This window comes from Sciurus vulgaris (assembly GCF_902686455.1).
Source record: "Sciurus vulgaris genome assembly, chromosome: 6".
NCBI lineage: Eukaryota > Metazoa > Chordata > Mammalia > Rodentia > Sciuridae > Sciurus > Sciurus vulgaris.
In genome coordinates this window covers 68548058-68569591 of record NC_136466.1, presented here as the reverse complement: position 1 = coordinate 68569591, position 21534 = coordinate 68548058, and the positions used below count along the sequence as shown (strand labels likewise).

General features: G+C 38.6%; 1 protein-coding gene across 6 annotated transcripts in view; it reads right to left on the bottom strand.

The window, feature by feature from the left end:
* Positions 1–20578, bottom strand: part of NR3C1 (nuclear receptor subfamily 3 group C member 1) — a 97893-nt gene extending 77315 nt beyond the window's left edge. Inside the window, exons 1-2 of one of the 6 annotated variants that reach the window (XM_079144357.1) lie at positions 20334–20578; positions 14923–16116 (exon numbers count right to left, since the gene is read on the bottom strand). In XM_079144357.1, coding sequence (XP_079000483.1) covers positions 14923–16103 — 1181 coding nt within the window. In that variant the 5' untranslated portion in view covers positions 16104–16116; positions 20334–20578. Of the gene's footprint in view, positions 1–14922; positions 16117–17858; positions 18290–18429; positions 18919–19167; positions 19509–19555; positions 19687–20333 lie in introns of those variants that run through there. The other 5 variants (XM_079144356.1, XM_079144359.1, XM_079144355.1 and 2 more) reach the window with 5 other exon arrangements.
* Between the last annotated feature and the right edge of the window lie 956 nt (positions 20579–21534).

Here is a 21534-nt window from a genome sequence, read left to right as displayed (position 1 = left end):
CTTCCTTCTCTCTGTGGTTCTTTATTTAAACAGCCAACCTAAACTGAGTACCTTAAGAAGGGGTAGGTGCACAGTGAAAACATTCCTTGTCCTTAAGGAGACTAGATCTAGTTCAAAAGACAAATTAGAAATATATAAAGAAAACAAAGCCAGGTGCAAGGGCACAATGACTAGAATTCCAACTACTCAAGAGGCTGAGACAGGAGGATTGCCTGAGCTCAGGGCCAGCCTGGGCAACATAGCAAGAACACATTAAAAACAAAATAAAATACACGAAAAAAACGGTATTATTCAGTACGCATGTATTAGGCACCTACTGTGTGCTAATCACTGAGTCAGATATAAAGAACTGCCAGCTTAGCAGCTGCCACAAATAAGAACAGGTCCTATGGGCTGGGCAACATAAAGGAAAATGTACAAAATAATTGACATTAAACTGGTCTAGAAGATTACAGAGGAGTCTGAATTCCTGACTGTAGCAGTGTTCAGTTATATCCTATGGCACACTGGCAGGCTTTGATGGATTTTAGGACTTGTGGAAAGAAATTCATTACTAATAATGATGTATATATTTTTATTGTAAAGAAGTATAAACATTACCATGTGAGACTATGATTGTACTCCTTAAGTTCAAATTATCTATTAAAATCTTAAATACACACACCCTTATCTCGGCAACCCTACTATAGGGAATCTATGCTCAGAAATAAAGTTATTTTAAGGATGCATAGAAAAGGGTATTTATTGGAACCTTGTTTGTGTAGAAAAATCAAGAAACCACCTGTATATGGTACAACTATTTAAAAGATAGGATGCAATCCACATTTGATCTTGAAAGGTTTTCAGAGTATACTTATTAGAAGAGAAAAGCAAGCAGCAGAGAAAGGGATAAGATGATCTCATTTTTATACAAAAGTGGACGAGCTGGCATGCCTTATATGTGTCTATTTATGCTTGTGTGATTACAGAGAAATGTGGAAAATAATGGGAGATAGAAGGAAGAAAGGCATCAAGGCAACAGTAAGTTCATTAACTTTTTTTGTATTATTTTACTAAAGGGAATACATTATTTTTATAAAGTTTGAAGAGACATTTGCAAAAGTAATAAATATAAAAAGCCAATTCACAGACTATCCCCATTATGCTCACCTGCACTCAGAAATGCTTTCTTGGACAGATCGGGAGAGGATGCATGGAACTGAACATAACCCATGTGGCTAACCTGCCACATTATCACCTAGCACATGGGTTGTGTAGAAAGAAAATGGAGAACCACTGGGCTGTAAGCAACAGAAACACAGATTTTTTTTGATGTGGGGAATAGTTTTGAAAGCAGTGTTGCAGGAAAATTAATCTGGCAGCAGACTGCAGAATGGATTAAAAAAGGAGAGGGGAAAACAATCAGGAGACTACCGATAAGATAATAAATTTGAATTCGGGTGTGGCCATTGTTTTCCTGTTGTGCTGGCTTCTCAGGGAATAAAAACTTAACTCTCTTCTGGCTTCTAGTTTTTGTTGCTTACTCTCAACCCAGTCTCAGCATCTTTGTGGTCTCAGAAGTGTGTTTCTTATTATCTACTTTGATATTTTAAACTAAGATTCAAATTCAGGGTTTTTTAAAAATCATCAAACAATCATTAGTTATGTTGTTCCCATTAGGATTTCATTAATTTCTCTGGTGTTGACTTCCGAGCATGTTTACATGTTTTAAGGACTGGCTTCAACAATACTCATGTATTCATGATACTCTGTTCTCTCCTCTACCTAAGTTGAGTTAACAGCAACAACTACTCTCTCCTTATCCCGTTTTAAGATTTGTCTCCTAATTCTCCAGCTAATTCATTCAGTATCTTTTGTGGCTGCTCTCTTTGGACATCTTCCAGAGCCCTGTCCGTGGTCCTCCCCTCTTTTTTCCTGAACACTATAGCAGTTCATTCTTAAATGACTTCATCTGATTTTCTTGCTCTAACTAACTCTTACTAACCTTGCATCTTTTTCTTTTCGGTGGCTGGCTTTGTCATATGAAGTTGAACTACTTACCTGCAACTCTTAGAGGGATGAATTTAACCTACTAACTTTTTGGATCACTACCATATACTATAAATAGAATAAGTCAGATCTAAAACATAAGCTGAAGACAAATAATTTTAAAATTCAGGCAAAACAAAACAAAAAATTGTTCCTCTCTTGTATTCTCAGTGATTACATGCACACTTATCTGAAAAACTGATTTCTTGCCTGATTTTCTAGGTAAGTCAATACAAATGTACACACTGGACTCATCTGCTAGAATATAATCTCAATTTTTATACAAGAGGAAAACAAAGAAGAAAGCTTCTGCTACAAAAGGTTCTATAGTGAAAATTTACCACAAGTTACTATCTTAAGCAAATAAACAAAAAATCCCCTCAAACAGGTCATTTTCAAGCCTTGGCTACCATAATTTATTCTGTGATAAATGAACCAGAGTTGCTCTAAGAAAAGCAATCCATTTCAAAGTCTTAAAGCAAATTTAGAGAGTGATAACAATTGAAAATACATTTATTTACATACATTTTCTGGCCACACACATAGGCCACTATCAGTCTTAAGACTAATTTTCTTCTACCTGGGGAAGATAACCTGTCCAACACCCCTCTTAGTGATATTCACTATCTGCTATTTTCCTTTCTCTGCAAAGATTAGAAGTAAAACCCATTTTCATACATCTTCTTGATTTCCATGCCGTTTTGTTTACTGTAATCAACCTATATTTAATGAAGTCTTATTACGTGCTAGATACTCTTCTAGAAGCTGGTATGCCGGAGTAAGCGAGGCAGACCTTTATCATTGCTGTTGTGGAGTTTACATTGTAGCAGGGGAACAGAAAAGATACAATGAGATACACAATGTGGAGGGTAAGAGAATAATATGTGAAAGATGCTACTATTTTAGGTAAAGCAGTCAGAGGTCTTTCTTATGCAGCTGCCATTTAAAGTAGAGACCTGAAGAAAGTTAGAAAATCACTCATGTAGATATCCAGGAAAAACATTCCAGCCAGTTTCCTCTGGCTCAGACTTATGCATTGAAGATCCTAGAAAAAGGACTATGTTTCTCTTAGAGAAGAAAGAAGATATTCTGGGGCTGGGGTTGTGGCTCAGAGGTATAGTGCTCACCTAGTACTCGTGAGGCCCTGGGTTCCATCCTCAGCACGGTCTTATACCTCTGGTATATAACCTGATGTGGAAATCCTGTTTTCTCCTTGTCTCATGTTGTATAGTATTTCAGACTATAATATGTACAATATTACTTTCTTCCATGTGACTTCAGTCTCCCGTTGGCTCATTATTTGTGTGTGTAAACAGTACTTTTATTAAATAATGATAATAATAATAATACCTAACTGTAATAAAAATTGTTATTTATCATAAATATAAGACAAAATGTATCTTGGGGTCAATCCATAATTTAGAATTAAATAATCCTGATTTCATCCAAATGTGGAAAATTCATAACTATGGAAATATTTGGCAAACAAAATGTTGAAAAGATAAATGGTAGAATATTTTTCTCAATTTTTGAAACTCGCTTTTTTTTTTTTTATTTTTACAGACTGCATTTTGATTCATTGTACACAAATGGGGTAAAGCTTTTCATTTCTATGGTTGTACACAATGTAGATTCACACCATTCATGTAATCATACATGTACATAGGGTAAAAATGTCTGTCTGGTCCACTAGATTTCCTTCCCCCATCCTCTCCCACCCCATTTTCCTCTACATCATCCAAAGTTCCTCCATTCTTCTTTTGTCCCCCTGCCACTCCCCATCATTATGTATAATCATCCACTCGTCATTTGGCCTTTGGTTTTTTGGGTTTGGCCTATTTCACTTAGCATGATATTCTCCAACTCCTTCCATCTACCAGCAAATGCCACTGGCTCATTTTTAACTAGTTGATTCATTCCTAATTCATCAAATCAGTTCATTACCACCTTTCCCTCTTTTGTCTAGGATTCCTTGTTACCCCCTTTTCTTATGTCAATAGGTGAATCCAATCTCATTTCCCACTCAACCACACATTTTGTTCCCATCAGTTATGCCTTCCCAGGAAAAAGCTTGAGAACCCAGAGTGCACATTCAAAAAAAGTAAATTGGGAGGAGGATAAAATGGGTATGGAGACCAACAGACTGCTCTCTGTGAGGCTGGCGATTCTTTTTTTATCTCTGTATGCCTGGAGTCTAGTTTGGTAAGTGCTGCTGCAAGTGTAACTGGAAGGACCTTTGAGATCATCTAGTTAGCCTCCCACTCCACCCACCTCAAGAATTCCTTTCCTAGAATGTCTTTGTAGCTTTCCCACTTACTGACACAATAATGTAGATGGGTGCTTACATATTTCCCAGTGTCTACACAGAAGCACTTAGGGGTACAGAAGGCAAATTCAGTCAGTCACCAGAACAGAAATTTAGAATTTTCATTTCCTTTTTTCATGGGTGTCTGACTTTTCCCTAATAGAAAAATCACCCACCATAATAGAAAAATCTGCCACTTCTCTTACCTAACAGAACAAAACCAGGAGAGACAAGGCTCATAATAAGAGTAGAAAAAGTAAAACTAGAGTTATCAGTAAAGCACATCTGCCATGTTGTGATGGCTCTATATCCCTCTTTCTTGGCCACTGAAAATAACTGATCTTTTCAGGGGGGAAAGTATTTGAGAAAATAGGATGTTTTAGTATGAACATAAAAAAACCTAAAATTATTCAACAGGCTATTTTCACCAAGAAATTCTCTCCAAGAATTTCAACACTAACACAATGGTTATAAAAGTATATCCTACATTTGACAGTACTGCATGTATTTTCATAATTTCAAAGGCTGGGGGCTGGGGTTGCAGCTTAATGGTAGAGCACTTGCCTAGTGCGCATGGGGCACTGGGTTCTATACTCAGCACCACATAAAAATAAATAAAATAAAGGTATTGTTTCTTCTTTATCTCTGTTTGTATGCCCAGAGTCTACTTAGGTAACTAGACTACAACTAAAAAGATTAATAATAACAATAATAATAATAATTTCAAAGGCTAGGTTCTACTCATCCTAGCATTTTGTGAATATTAAACAGAGAAATGAATTAGAAAATAGTATTAACAACTAAAATTCTTGATTTTTTTTAAAGTACTGTCAGTAAAAGCAAAATTTTCTTTTCAGGTTATGAGGGATAAAAGTAGAAAATAGGCTGGGGATATAGCTTAGTGGTAGAGCACTTGCCTAGCATGCATGAGACCCTGGGCTCAGTACCCAGCACTGCAAAAGAAGAAAAAGAGTAGAATATAATGAATTTTATAATGTAGCAATAACTATTTTTATAATGGTAAATACTTTTAGCATACTTGAGTTGTTCTTGCCATAATTATTGTCAAATAGTCAATTTCCTTATACACTGAGGAATTGGAATGAGAAATTAAACTGCTTTGAAGACTGTTCTAGGAATTCACACATTTACTCTGTATATGTTATCACCAAATTCCCTTTAAGTCCAAGTCAAAGGTATGCCCATCTTACTTGAAAAGAAACACTTACGGGGAAAAAAAGGCAGGCTTAGAAGTGAGTATTCTTTTATTTTTTTCTGTACTATGTTAAGAAAGGGGAATGTGTATAAGCTGTTCACATAAAGTTCCTTGCTACTTAAAGCACACACCAGAACTTAACCACCTAGCATCATCCATTTCTGAGTAGTCACCCTGCAATACTATGCCCCTAACTCGAGGCATATGCAAAACAGAATTAAACATATTCTGTAGAAATGTCTACATGGGTTCTTTTAAATTACCTACAACAAAAACAAATGTTATAATTCAAGAGAGGATTAAATTTCTGGAGATATTCAACTCATTTGGATTTACATAAATAAGGTAAATGATCAAGCTAAGGAATAAACACATTTTATGATTAAGAACACTTAGGTGTTACTGTAGTGTAATGAGTTTGATTTTCTTTCATGGCCTACAAGGTGTCTCTGCAGAAAATTTCAAAAGAGGAATCATACATAAAGTCTCCCAAGGTGCAGGTTTTAAAAAACAACATTCATTTGGGGTTTTCTTTAAAAAAAAAAAAAAAATCAATTGATATTATAATCACACTGTCCTTAATAAAGCCAGTTGGATTCCAGATGACAAATTTCACATAATGTTGTAATTAAAATTTTTAAAGTTTCCATCTACAAACTTATATTGTCTTACATTGGTATGTTTAATCATCTAAACTCCCATTTGTTTCTGTACATGCCTCTGTTTTATCTTTATATATATGTATATGAATTTGATATTTGGCTTAATTCATCCAATTTATCTTACTTAAGGTTTTTTTTAATCACTTGATTAATTTTTTTTAAGTTAGTAAATACAAAGACTTTATAATCATCCCAAAATTATGCACTAAGGACAAATTTTACTATTCAGTATATTCAGAAGATCTTTTGCACACAGCTTTGCTAAATAAATTTGAAAAATTTTAAAGTTCATAACTTCACTTTAAGACATACTAGTTTCTTAATGACAATCTTTGCATTAATATGTAACAACAAAATCCACTGAAAAGCTCTGAAAAAACTACCAAAAAACCAAAACTGAAAATAAATAATGTGTGTGGAGGGGTGTAAAAGATAATTATCTTGGCACTTTCAGTCTTTAAATACACAGCAGTCTTCATGAAAAATATCCATGATCCTTAGAGGATTACACATAAAAGACACTAAAAAGTTTCCTAGTGCTTGATAATAGGAAATACCTATAACCACAGACATAGATACCAGAGGGTCATGCTGGTTTGAGCTAAGTGGACTTGGCAGAGCTTTAAAAATTCCATCTTGCATTTTTATAAATGCTTTTTTAATTTTCAAAGTCAACACACTATCAGGCAAGAATGCTGGGTGCTCTTTTACAGAAGTTGGAACTGATGGCAATAAGTGATTATACAAATATATGCAGAAGCTTGATCACATTTCTCTTTTAAAAACTGTATTTAAAGATTCACAGTTGACAAAAATTATTAAAGGGTCCAAGAGGAATTTTGAACATACCAAATATTAACTATTTCCTTTTGGATCAGTATTAAGATTTAATGGGTAAGATTCTTTTCTCTTTAAATGTCTAACATTACTCCACCTGTAAAATTAAGGCAAGTAACAGCTGCCTTCTGTCCTACATGGATATAGACAGAATCAGGAACTTAATACAAAAACCAGAATACAAACTTTATCCTAGAGTTAGAGTTTTAAATGAGATGCATGCATGAAAAATGTTTAGCATAGTGCTTCCACATAATTAATAATCACTATAACAAAAAAAAGTTAATAAAATATAAAGGGAATATAGACACTGTATTCTTTAAAACTCTAAACTACTCAAAGTAACTTTTATAAAACACCTGCCCAGGCTTTTTTTTTTTTTTTTTTAAGTTGTAGATGGACACAATACCTTTGTTTAATTTCTTTATTTTTATGCGGTGCTGAGGATCGAACCCAGTATCTTACACATGCCAGGCAAGTGCTCTATCTACCACTGAGCTACAACACCAGCTGCCCAGTCTTATTATGTCAATTAACTATTTGTTTCAGATCTCTAGAAGAGGCCCAGATGTTAAAAGAAGCCTCCTGGGGAGCTTAGATAACTGAGAACCTGGTTGTATCACCAATTATTTTTTGTAGTCTTTCCTTAAATATTTCTATGGATTTCAATTTCTTGTCTGAAAAAAACGAGGGGGTGGGAATAGATGGGCACTCCAACCATTTTAAACTGTAATCTAAAATGGCAACAAAGACATAAAACAGGCAGGGAGAACCCAGAAGCCCCAGCTTTTGAGCTCTAACTGTAGTGATATTTATGTTTTATTTTGTATGGACTACCAACTGCATTATTTTAAAAATTCTTTCAGAAATACCAAATCTGTGAGTTTTTTTCACGTGCTTTACAATGTATAAAGAAAATGTCAAAGAATGAACTTTAGTGTATCATTCCCTACTTCAGTCCTTCACCAAACTTGACAGGTTTAAGAAGATTGTAGAATTACAGAGACACAAGCACGATTTGCAAACAACTACATAGCTGTAAAGTACTCTTTTTTTTTTTTTTTTAAACTCCAAATCACCGTACTACCCAAGATCATATACTGGTTCAGCCCGGCCAGGTCTTTCTGTTTTTAGTTTATTATTTTTCTACTATTTCTGTAATTGAAATATCAAATTCAAATTGTTGAGAAGGAATCTGAGGAGGGATATAAAGCACTAAATTTTGCATCCTAAAATAAGGACTTAATAATTACAAAAAAAATTAAAACAGTAACATAAAACAGTATCCATAACAAATGGTTGGTAGAGCTTTAAAGTTCAGCATGTGACAATCATAAGGTCCTAAGTCACAGCATTGCCCAAATCAGCATGAAATAATAAATCATGTACTAAATTAGATATCATTTCACAATAGCTTTCAAAATTGGCTATCAAATATACTTTCATAATAGCCATGGTTAAATATTATTATGGAGAATTTTAAAATCAACTAGAATTAGGTTAGTTTTATTACAAAAGAAATAATATTATTACAACAAACTGTGTCTTAAACATTGGATACTTAAATGAACTCCTGAATTATTGATTACAAAAATTAAAATTCACGATAAAATAATGTGTAAATATCTATAACTAATCATAAAACATTTTTCCTCTCTTTATATATACATTTTTGGTGCCCTATAGTATGAATGGAAAAAAATTCTAAAGAGGAACTTCCACTAAACTTGCTGTATTATAAACACCTATTGAAGCTTGCTAAAAAGAAAGAGTATTTTAAAGCACTCAAAATTAATAGTTGGTAACTCGGAACAAGTATGCTTAAGTATGCATCCTTAAAGCTATTTACATTTAAACTAGCCCAGAGAAAAAAATTAAGGGATGACACACTTTCATTCAACATAACTGGCTGTAAGAACTGTATTGTAATATAAATACTTTAAATGACTAGTCCTTGCAGAACCCCACAATTTATTCTGTATATTTGCCATTAAGAATTTAATTTCCTCAATGTCAGCAGAAAAATACATAACCCATAGAAATATATCACCAAAGAAAAAGTTTGCAATCCAGTTAACAATGTTTCATAAAAGTGTACTATTAAATATTAAATCGTTTTATTAACCTAAGACATGATTATTTCTACTGTTCAAATCATTAGATTTTCATTAAATAGTAGCTCAAATAACAATGGGACAAATATGAACCTGATCTAAGAAGAACCTAATAGGAAGTAAAATGTTTATTCTGTTCTTATTTTGGTACTAAAGCATAGCAAGAAGGGCAAAATAACTTAATAAGCAACTAGGGCTATACTGCCACAATTAGCTTTACATTTCCACTTCATGAAAGAAATAATTGTAATTCCGGTTGGTACATTCCTGTTGTAAGTGCAGTCCCAAATTACTCTCTTATTACTCTTTTCTTTTTCTGCAGGTGGGGGGGGGGGGTATACAAGAGATTGAACCAGGGACTCTCAGCCCCTAAGCCACATCCCAGCCCTTTTTATTTTTTATATTTTGAGACCATGTCTTGCTAAATTGCTGAGGTTGGCTTTGAACTTGTGATCCCTCTGCCTCAGCCTCCCAAACCACTGGAATTACAGGTGTAATGGCCCAAATTGCTCTCTGCTCAAACCTCTAAATTCATAACAGTATATACAAATAGGTAGTTTTCAGAACTGTTCTTGCTATTTCTAAACTTGTCTCTACTATTCCATAACTCTGTTACTGCTGCTCCTTTGCCCCTCCCCCACTGGGGGATTGAAACCACTGTCTACAGCTAAGATGTTATAAATTTTTTAAAGTATGTAAAGTGAAAAAACTATCAACATTACAAATTATATACTAACCTAGTTAAGCACAGATGATAACACACCATTCAAAGGGAAAGGAACACTTAATGGATCTTTAAAAAAAAAAAATCAGGGCTGGGGAGATAGCTCAGTGGATAGAGTGCTTGCCTTGCATGCATAAGGACCTGGGTTCGATCACGAGCACCGAAGAAAAAAAAAAATCAAAGTTCTCCTCAGTTCTCTGAAGCTACAGAAATAACATATGGGCTTTAAAACCCTTTTGTAAAGGTCAATAAGTAATTCATTTTCCAGTTTTAGCTTAATTTAACAAAATATTTCTTGAAAACTTTTTGTGTAACAGGATTTACCAATATATATTTTCCATGACTCAGAAATATTTAGAACCAAGTGCCCATTAATTTGGTAAATACCTATAAGTACTGCATTATACAATTACTTTTGATGAAAATGTTAGCAGGATAGCCTCAGAAGTAATACTATTCAACACAAGCCTATATTGTCCACTTAAATCACTCACACAGTAGAACATAAGAACTCACTACTAACTAAACCTAGGTGTAATCACTGAAGAAAATAAGTGTTTTAAGAATTATGCCCCAGACCTACTCTAAATGTAATAAAAATTAAAATTTCATAACATACCTAGGCTGTTTCAATCACCTAAAGGTCAGAGTAGATTAAGACTTATATAACTATGACAAATTAATGCAGATACTCTCATCTTTTATATTAGGCACGAGTGCCTAATATACCATTTTGCTCTAATTTCTCTTTGACTCAAATATCGAAAGCCCATGGAGTGATCTTTTTTAAAATGTAATATTTTTATTTATTTATTTTATTTTGAATATTCATGTATATTTTCACATATATATTCCTATATATGTTTATATACATTCATATATATATGAATATACCCTAATGGCAACCAGATTCCTGCTCATACATTTTCATATATATTCAGTTACCAAATCATAAACTAAAACAAATTGTAAACATTCATCTCAAAAGAAAAATAACTATATACAAATTCATATCCACTTAAATATTTTCATGGATATTTTTACATATATATATATTTGTATTCCTATGTATGGATAAAAATGTTCAATCCCTAAACTAACCCTATTTTTCTACATTAGTCCTACACCTACCAATGCACTTCAGAGAAACCTCTATACATATAAACCATAAAATTTTACATAATGTACCTATGAATTTGGGGATATAAACTCATAAAAGCCCATAAAGTGATCTTTAATCACATATAAATTTTACTATTAATACAATTTGCATTTATTCTACATTTTTGCAAGGTATGTTTCAGAATAAGTCTTTTCACAAAATTTATAAACATTTAATAATATACTGAAAGTAACCGGACTAAAATATCTGTAACGCAGACAAAAACAAGACAGTATTAGGAATATAAGTTAATGTTATCAATTAAAAAAATATACAGGGAATATCCAGAGAAACATCACAAGAAGTAATTTCCAACTAAATTGACATACCTAAATACATAATGTGTTTAAAAAATCAATCATACAGTCATGACAAGGTATAGATTTTTCTACAAAGTTAAAAAGAATCTATCATAAAGCTAACAATAAACAATAAATACCCCAAAGTGGACCACTTATAGAAATTACTTTATATGAATGACTATCAAAAATATCAAGCCAATAAAAAAAAAAGACACTGAAACACTCATTTTCAAAACCTTTGAAAGAAAGAAAAAAGTATTTTAAAAAATCCATTAAAAAGAGAGTGAATTACAGGCAAAACAAAATCTCTTCTCTATGCTTCCTCCCTTTTTCAGAAAACCTTTGACTTGATGTTAATAAGAAAAATGAGAATGGGACAGCATTTGCCTCACTCATTCTGTGTTTGTTACAGGTCTTCAATTTAATTACTTTTATAAAATCAGACAGATATGATTAATGAGAGACATTCCAATTTTACAAGTTTTAGTAGCTTCATTAGGTGCCAACCATCAGAGCCCTAGACTTTTACCTAAAACTGAATCTACAAGTTCATCCTGATTAATCCTATCTCTTTAATAATCCTACTCTTCAAGAAATGGTCTCAACTTTTTAACACTAATATTTCAACATCATCCCAGTATAAAAGCTTTAATTCCTAAAACCATCTACTTCTCTGGCTCTTTTCCAGCAATTTCACCATTAATGCTAAGGTAAAACAATGTTGAAAAACATGGTATGCAGAAATGTGCCTTCATCACTCTTATGTTTATGCTATTTTTAGAGAAAGCATATTAAAGGAGTTAACTCATTTTACTTAAGAATGAGGCCAATCATCAGTTAATGTTTCTCCTTTTATTATCAATGAACTTTAACCTTAAAAAGAAAATGCTTTTCTATGCTCAATCACAATATTTGTAATTTTATTTAATATGCTAACTCCATGTTAAAATGCAGTGACATATCTAAAGGATTTGCCTTGTCCCCCAAAACAGAATGTAAGGCATTTTTTTAAGCATTCTGAAAGAAAGTTAATTTTAGGTAGCAGTTTTTAAAAGTCAAATTGCAATGTTTTCTGCTTTTTAAACTAGAAAGAATAGAAGTGAAATTATTAGCTATTAATATTTTGATATCTAAAGTCAGAATGTCAGTATTCAATCCAGTTGTGGCTTCAACATGTTGATTTAGTTGCTGACCGCTCAGGGTTACTTACTGGTCATAGCTAATGTTTGGCTAGAGCCATGTAATATGTAGAGAAAACAACCAATTTGAGTTTTATCATGGTTGTTGTTTGGAAACAATAGACTAATTCAATGATGGTTAGAAAAGAAACACTGTTTCAATTTACTTGGGTGAAGCTTTGTTCTGGGTAATCCTAAATTTCCAGTGCTAAATTAATGTTACAAGGTATCGGATTTTCAAATATTACCAGATGATCCTGTATTAAAGCATTCTGTCTTTTTGTTAGGATACAGACTAGTGATTACCATGCCAAATCACACATCAGCATAAAAATGAAAATTTCACCAGGTATTAAAGAACTTATAAACTGCCACATCATCATAGTTCTGCCTACCTCTCTAAAGTTATTATGAGGCTCAAATTAAAAATATGTGGAGACACTTTATATGTCATAAAGTACTATAAAAGTATCAAAATTATCTTTAATGATTTAAGGGTAACCTATATTCAGCTAACAATTATTCTGCATATCCCAGATTTTATAAGTTGTAATGAAATTTCAGTGAATGGAAATTAACTTTTGTTCCATGTGGTTCCCCCACCCTCTTATAGTAAGAAAATGAAAACAACACTATGATGATTATCAGGACAAAGAGTTTCCTAAATGTATTATTTTTCTTTGTATAATTACATGTTTTATAAATCTATTTAATAGCTTCCTACAGATAGCTTAGTCAAATTAGCTGTGCTTACTCTTATAAGAAAATCAAGCACATAAAATCCACTTTCAAAAATATGAGATTGAAAAGTTTTAAACAGCATGTCCTAACATTTGAAGCAAAAGCATAAGCAAGAATCGAATCTTACTGGAAACATTTTAAACTTTCAAGTCATAAAGACAATTAAAAAGGTGAAGTCGTGTTCATCTAAATAAAAGATAACTATTGAATAATGGATTAGTAGGTAGTAGTTTGCATTAAGATACAGAACCAAAGTGTTTCTTTCCCTCTTGATTTAAAAAACAAAAAACAAAAACAAAACTAAGTCTTTTAGAAGAATAGAACAGCCTAAATCTAAAATTTTCCCTAATAAGAAAAGCTTCCTACATAAAGAGAAGAAAAGTCACTCTGTTTCTCAATGCAAGGATACCTTTTCACAGGAGAAAAATTTTTAAGAGTTTTAAGTAAAATCCTCAATTAAACTTTACACTCAATGACTAGTTAATAGGAACAATAAACATCACTAACATTTAAGAAAAAACTTGAAATGATTACATACAAATATGTCACTGTCTACTATCTTCTTAAAAAAAAAAACAAAAAAACAATGATCAATCAATCTTGTCACTACAATCTACATTTCCCCTCACACCTAGAATGGAAATACAATCTAGCATTTATGTGACTTGAGGATAGGGGTACAGGATAGAGAACGTAACCTACACATACCTTTAAATTTACAACTTTTTTTTCCCAATAATTCCCTTTTGATGGACCTTTTTAAGGTAAATCAGTGTACTTAAAAGTGAGGAAAAAAAATCAAATAATAGCTAAGAACTAAAACTTAACAATTTGGCTATCAGTTATCTGCTTGAGAACTTACAGAAGCATTTGAAAATAAAATTTTGTTTGCGCCATGCTGCTTCCAATTCCTTTCTTAAACTGATCAGCAGAAACAATTTGTCTACTTTAGGTCAGGAACCCTATGAACAAGACCCATATCTAAAAAATACTATGGTCTGGCACACTGTATAATGCATTGCTTTAGCTATTTCAAAACTCATTCTTCAACAGAAAGGTTCAGTTTGAAGAACAAGCCTCATTGTCAGTACTAATTTTTAACCCTTTACTCTCAAGTAACACTTCACAAAAGTACAAATACAGAAGCACAATTTTTGATTATGTAACTATTAACGGTATTGGAAGAGCATATTCTAAAACAGCTAAATCAATATGTACAACAGTTATATTACCATACATTATACTCCCTTGAATTCACACAATTTTTACTGAAGATACCTGCTACTGAGCAATATAAGTTTACAAGTAAAATTTTCAATACTGGCCCTTGTGATACTGAGTATCACTAATGAAAAACCTAAAATGATTATGTATGGATAACCTAGGTTGTCTACCATGCCTATTTTCAGAAGATCACTTATTCATATGCAAAAACACATGAATTTCTAGAGAACACATGACTAACAAGTGACTTTTTAAATCTACCAACTTATCTGAAATGTACCATTCTTACAAAATAGAAAAGTGTTAATCTGGCTGGGAATGTAGCTCAGTGATAGAGCACTTGCCTAGCATGCAAAGGGACTGGGTTCAATTCCCTCAAAAATCCAAAAACAAAACAACAACATAAACACAGCAAAGCATTAATCTTACCTTGAATAGCCGTTAGAAAAAACCGAACGACTAGGGAAGTTCATAGTCCCCAAGGAAGTCAGGTTGTCATCTCCAGATCCTTGGCACCTATTCCAATTTTCTGAACCAACAGGAATTGGTGGAATGACATTAAAAATAGGCTTCTGATCCTGTTGTTGAGAAAGGGATGCTGTATTCATATCATAGTGGTACATCTGTCCTCCAGAGGTACTCACACCATGAACAGAAATGGCAGACATTTTATTACCAATTATATTTGCCCCAGAAAAGCTTGCCTGACAGTAAACTGGGCCCAGTTTCTCTTGCTTAATTACCCCAGGGGTACAGAGTTCAATAAAATCTTCTTTTTCTGTTTTCACTTGGGGCAGTGGTGCACTGTTGGAGCTTGATAAGATCAGATCTCCATTATCCTTAATTTTAGGTTTAGTGTCCGGTAAAATGAGAGGCTTGCAGTCCTCATTCGAATTTCCTTCGGAAGGGAATGGATCATCCTCTTCTGCCAAAGGAGAAAGCAAACAATTTTCATCTATCAACAGGTCTGATCTCCAAGGACTCTCATTCATCTCTTTACTTGGGGATCCAGAAAACTCCAAATCCTGCAAAATGTCAAAGGTGCTTTGGTCTGTGGTATACAGCTTCACATTGCCACCATTGGTACCAGTCTGGCCCTTCCGATTTTGCTGTTCTGAGGACACATCAGAGTGAGTTTTAGGAAACTCCTCTGTGGGGGCAGCAGACACAGAAGCAGATGCTGAACTCTTGGCGTTCTCTGGAACACTAGTCGACCTATTGAGGTTTGCGATACTTTCTTCTAGAAGCCGAAAGTCTGTTTCCCCAGAGGAAAGGCTGATTTGGCCCTGCTGTGGGAATCCCAGGTCATTTCCCATCACTTTTGTTTCTGTCTCTCCCATGTACAGTCCCATTGAGAGTGAAACTGCTTTGGACAGATCTGGCTGTTGGGCATGGCTTACAGAGCCTTTTGAAAAATCAACCAAAAGTCTTTGCTGCTTGGAGTCTGACTGAGAAGCAGCAACCAGTGAAGTCAAAGATGTAGAGACCTTCGCAATAGCTCCTCCCCTTAGGGTTTTATAGAAGTCCATCACATTTCCCCTCTCTGGACCAAGTACACTGCTGGGAACTTCTTCTCTGCTGGGGGATGTTAATGATTCTTTGGAGTCCATCAGCAAATATCAGCTACAAAAAAGGGCGGAAAACGGGTAACAAGCTATAAAGTCACATTATTTCTGTGATTCGATTAATATGAGACAGCCTACTAAACGATACTTTCAGTTAACTTCGATCAAATTCTTTGTTATCAGAAGAGTAGTTTCTGTGTTCCAGAATAAAAAGTCATGTCCCCTGCTCCCATTCAGTGTGTCACATTTAAAAGTACAATGCGGTTCATTTGCACAGCTGAGGACAAAATTGTATCGAATTAAGCTTGGCTATTCATGCTGCCACTCACTGAAGAACGTGTAGCTTTGTTAATCACCGATATTATAATTCATTACATCTGATTATTCTAAAGGTTCAAATTGATGTCAAAGTATTTAATTTCAAAAAAGGTATGATCATTAAAAGTCCTACTTCTTTTCAATCAAGGTTGTTTGCTTTTCTGAGAATCAATATATATAACATCAGATAAATACTATGCTAGAACTCTCTATCCCTAATTATTTCCAAGTTCACCTCCTACCAACTACTCACACATCCAACGTTTTTATTACAACCTCCAGGTGAACCATTCATATTTTATTTGAAAAATAAACAATACTGATCTGCTATCTTCTAACAGGTTGGGAAAAGGCTCTTATTTTTAACCCAAATTTCTGACGGGATGTACCTGATCTAATAGTGCCTATCTCCAAATTATATTTTACTTTTTCCAAATTATAGATATATAACATGACATAAATGTATATGGCCAACTAAAACTTACATTTTAAAAAGAAGAATCAAATAGTAGATTCTCATTACAATTTTAGCTTATTTAAATATGACAAGTAGAGCGATCGACCCTTATACTTCCTAGTAACATCTAGATTAATCTAGACTAAAAGTTAAGCTACATTTATTTTTAAAATTGCTTCAAAACCCTCAGTATGAAATACTATTATATCTCTCAATTTTTCCTTCGCAATTACCAAAGTACTGAAAAACAGAAAAACCCATAACTAAAATTACATTCACATAAATCCAAGTAAAATAGCATTCAATAAAATGCTCAGAATAATTTTCTTTGCATTCTAAGCTTTCACCTATTCCAAGTCTGACCTTATTCTCAACGAGTTAGATTGCTATTATAAGTAAATATAATTCGGATGTTTTAAAAGGGGGCAAAGATTTTGATAAACACATTTGGGACATTATTGTCAAATCCGGTCCAATCAAAGCTAACTTTTCCTTTACGAAGGCGCTAAGAAGTATAAACGTCACTGGCACTGACTGAAAAGGGGAGTGTGACGAAGGTGGGGAGAGGGGTGGGGACCTGCCACCGCAAAAACCTGCAAGGTAAACTGCGTAGCTCGCCTCCCCTCCGCTGTGTTTATCTGATAACGATCTCTAAACACAAGGTATCAAATGGAACCTAATGAATTTCCATGCCGCTTTTTTGACAGCTGCCTTCAAACCTGAAACCATAACAATACTTCACAAAACGAAACGCTCCCTCAAGCGACATTACCCCCGTTTCAACTGCAAATGACCCGGCCACATAAATCGTCCCCAGTGAACCATACCAAGGGGTCTTAAGTGGTATTACAAGGACGCAATGATCAAGTCCGCAACCCCAAACGTCACACTAGCACGTGTCAAAAATCTCCAACAAACTCTTACAGTTAGGGGCCACCTAGAAAAGTGGGCTCGAAACGATGCCGAAGCTAAAGCCCGAGTCGGCCGGGGGCGGGGTGGCGCGAGGTTGAGACCTGCGTCCAGACCTGTTGAGCTCTCCGACACGCCCACTTCTGCCAGATAACGCCGGCCCCGGCCGAAGTCTCCGAGTTGCCCGCTGTCAGCCCCCAGCGCGTACTCCCTCGCACCCGCACGCCGGCAGAAACCAGGCGCACCGGAGCCTGGACAGAAACCCGGGGCGCGCTCGGGCGGAGAGGAAATAGTCTGGAGAGTAGAATCCAGACGCGGCTCAGGGTTCCCCGAGAAAATGGGCGTCCGGCGGACCCCTTGGAGGGGAAGGAAAGGGGGACTTGGTGGGGGAGGACTTATAACCCGGGCTGCTGGACGAGGTTCCGCTCGCCGAGCTCAGGTTCTTCCCTCTCGGCCGGGCCAGGGAAAGGCGGTGGAGGGAGAGGAAGAGGCCAGCGCTGTCACCGTGCGCTGCCCTTTCGTCACCGACACCGGCCCTCGCCAGCCCCCACCCCCACTCCCCGAGGCTAATAAAAGTTTGCAGGCTGCCCCGGCGGCCCTCGGGTCGGCCTCCGGCCCCGGGCGACACCTCGGGGGAGCGAGCGAGCGCCCGCACCCGCCCCAGCCCCCACCCCGCCCGCCTCTTACCTCTGGCAGAGGCGCCGCTCACCCGCCACCGTCCGCAGCTCCCACCGCAGCCGAGATAAACAACTTAGCGTGTGAAAGCGGGAGGAGCAGGAGAGAATTTTTTTTTCTTAAAAAAGGAAGTAAACAGCCGCCCCCTTCTCCATGGGGGGAGGGGAGAGCCCCTATTTCAGAAAGTCTCCCATTTCCCGGCTGACAAGCCAGTCCCCCACCCGCTCCCAGCTCCGGCGCGCGCGTCTTCTGTCCGGCGCCCCGCCGCTCCAGCTGCGGAGTCTCTTTCCACCCACTAGAATGCGTCCCCGACGGGCGGGCGGTGACTCGGGCTCCAGTCACAGATTCGAGCTCGCAAAATGGAGGAGAGGGAGGGAGCGCGGACACACGAAAGGCCGCCCGGCCGCTGCAAGCGAGCGGGACCGAGCGGGGGGCGGGCGGAGGCGGCGCCACAGCGCGCACACACTCGCACACACACGCGCTCCCACTCCACCCCCGGCCGCTCCCCGCCCGAGGGGCCGCGCGGCGGCCGCGGGGAACGGTGCAACCTGTTGGCGACGCTAGGCAACTGCAGGGGCGCCCGCAGCCCTGGCCCCCACGCCCTCCGCGCGGGCCCCGCCACCGCGGCCCCGACGGCGCCTGCACGCCGGCGGCCCCCGGCTTTGGCCCCGCGAAGGAGATCTGCCGCCCCAGAGCGGGGCTTCTCCTCCCCCACCCAGGGAAAAAGAAAGTGAGGCGGCGGGAGCCGACCTGGTCTCTCAGGGGCAGGCTTAGGAGAGGAGCCGAGTTTCTCTAGTTACTCTTCTCGCTGCCTCCTTCCCGCCCCCGCCCAACTCCCGGCACCGGACCCACTCGGAGCTCGCCCTGTCCCTCCGCTGCAAGCGCCGCCAGCGCCTCTGCGGGTGACAGCGGGCGGGCTAGGGACGCCCGGGCGCGGCCCGCGGCAGAGCCGCGGGGTTGGTGCGCACCGCCGCCCCCGGCCGAGTTGCGCGAAGTGTGTCACTTCCAAAGGGGGTACTGGGTTGCACGGAAACCGTGCTTTGGCGACTTGGCCGCGCTCGAGGCCCGACCGCCCGACACGCCCTCTGGGGAGGCTTTAGGTAGGGGAGGGCAGAAGAGGGGGTCAGCGCATACGTACTCTGGGCCCGGCGGGAGTCGCGTGCCTGTAGGTCCCCCGCCCCCGCATCGTCTGGGCTGCCCGTCCGCAGCCGCTGCGCTCTCGCACCCGGAGAGAAGTTGCAAAGCAGAACCCACCCTCCCCCGCGCCCCGACCGTCCCCCACCCTCTTCCCCAGTCTGTGAGGCGGCGGCGGCGGCGGCGGCGGCGGCGGCGGCAGCAGAAGGAGGCGCCGCCTGCCAAGTTCAACCCCCACCCCTCCCTCCCTCCAGTGCGCTCACACTCGAAGGAAGTTGCAAGCCAAATGCAAAACCTCCGGCAAGCTGAATTTCTCTGCACTTTTAAAATTATGATTAAGGAAAGCAGGGGGTGGCAGGTTTAAAAGCAAGTTGCAGAAGAAATAGTAAGTTGCTGGCGAAGTACGCCCTCCACCCAGCCCAAACTCCTGACCTCTCCTTCCACCCCCCCTTGGGCTCTGGTCCAAGTTCCTGACAGAGGCCCCTCCCCCGAATCTTGACATTTGCTGCCCTCAAAGCGTCGCTCACTCTTTCGCATTCTGGGGACCCCCTGCCCCTCCAAATAAAACAAGACACACGCAGATTTAAAATGTCAGCGTTAAACTCCCTCCAGCTGTTCCCGTTACGTCCTCCCCTCAGAACCAGGGAAACACGTGGCCCGACTCGGAGGAGCGGAGAGGGGCGTGGGGCAAGGGTGTCGGATCGGGAAGCCCCCGCCCCGGCCCCCTGCCCCAACTCGCCTTTTCTGGAAGGCTAAGGCGATGCCGGGACCCAGCCTCCTACCTTGTGTGGCACATAATTATGATTTTTTTTTTTTTTTTTTTTTTTTTTGGGACTCTGGTAAGGTTGTGCAGTGTTGCTTTAGGGTGTGGGGAGGTAACTTTTGCACCCCCACAGGTGACAGCACTTGGCAGCTCCTAACAAGAGCGGGGGCTGCCGCAGGTCCAACTAACCCCTTCCCCGGCCCGCGGCCACAGTCACACTCTCTCTGGCCGAGCTCCGACCCTGACGGCGTCCGCTTCTGCTCTGACATCTTGGAGGCGATTAGGGAAGCGCATGCCGGAAGCCGCCCACCGCCATCTTGGTAAAGAGCGGTGACGCCAGCCGGCCCCGCGGCCACCATCTTGGCAAAGGTTCTCCATCGTGGCTAACCTAAGTCGCCTTTCCTTGGTTCTAAAGGGTAAATGTTGCCCGGTGCGTTGGGTGCTATATAAGAAATACCTCGAGTTTAAGCAGGCCCCTTATCCGGAGCCAATTTATGGGGCAAACTTCCAGGGGCCGCCATCTTGGCAAAGGAAGAGGAGCTTGCCTCCGGGAGAAAAAAAAGGGAACCAAAACCTATGCCAACGCAGAACCCTCAGCCAGAAGGATTTTTATAAAGAGCGCTAAGCCAACTCAGTGTTAACGAAATGCACTTTAATATCTCGGAGACAGATTTCTAGCCCCACAAAGTGCATATCAACTAGAAGGAGGCCCTTGCCTTGGATGCTCTTAGTGGACGATAAATAAAAATTTACTTAGATAACTCTACTTTGCCTACTTGCCAGTTTTTCCATCTCCTAAGGCAAGGACAAGAATTAGAGGTCTTCCATGTATTTGGTTCCCCAAACTACCCAATAGTTTTTTCATGAGAAAAAACTCAAGATCCAATCCTATAATAATTTATAGATGTTTCTAATAGGAGATAGACAAATGTGAATAGTGGGTACAGGGGAGGTTAAGGAGATGATTCTATAAACTGGGCCCACTGTGTGACCCCTACATGCTTGTTTTTCAAAGAAGCAATTTACCTGAATCCCTGTTTGGCCTTAAGTGAATAAAATAGGTCACATTCCTCAGCAAACTACCTGTTACCTGCAGAGAAACCCTGTCCCAAAATAATGTGGATAAGAGGAACACATGTTACCCTGAAGGGAAAGACTTGTGACCCTTTCACAGACCAGATCCCAGAACTCAGAAAAATAAGGATAATTCATCCTAATCA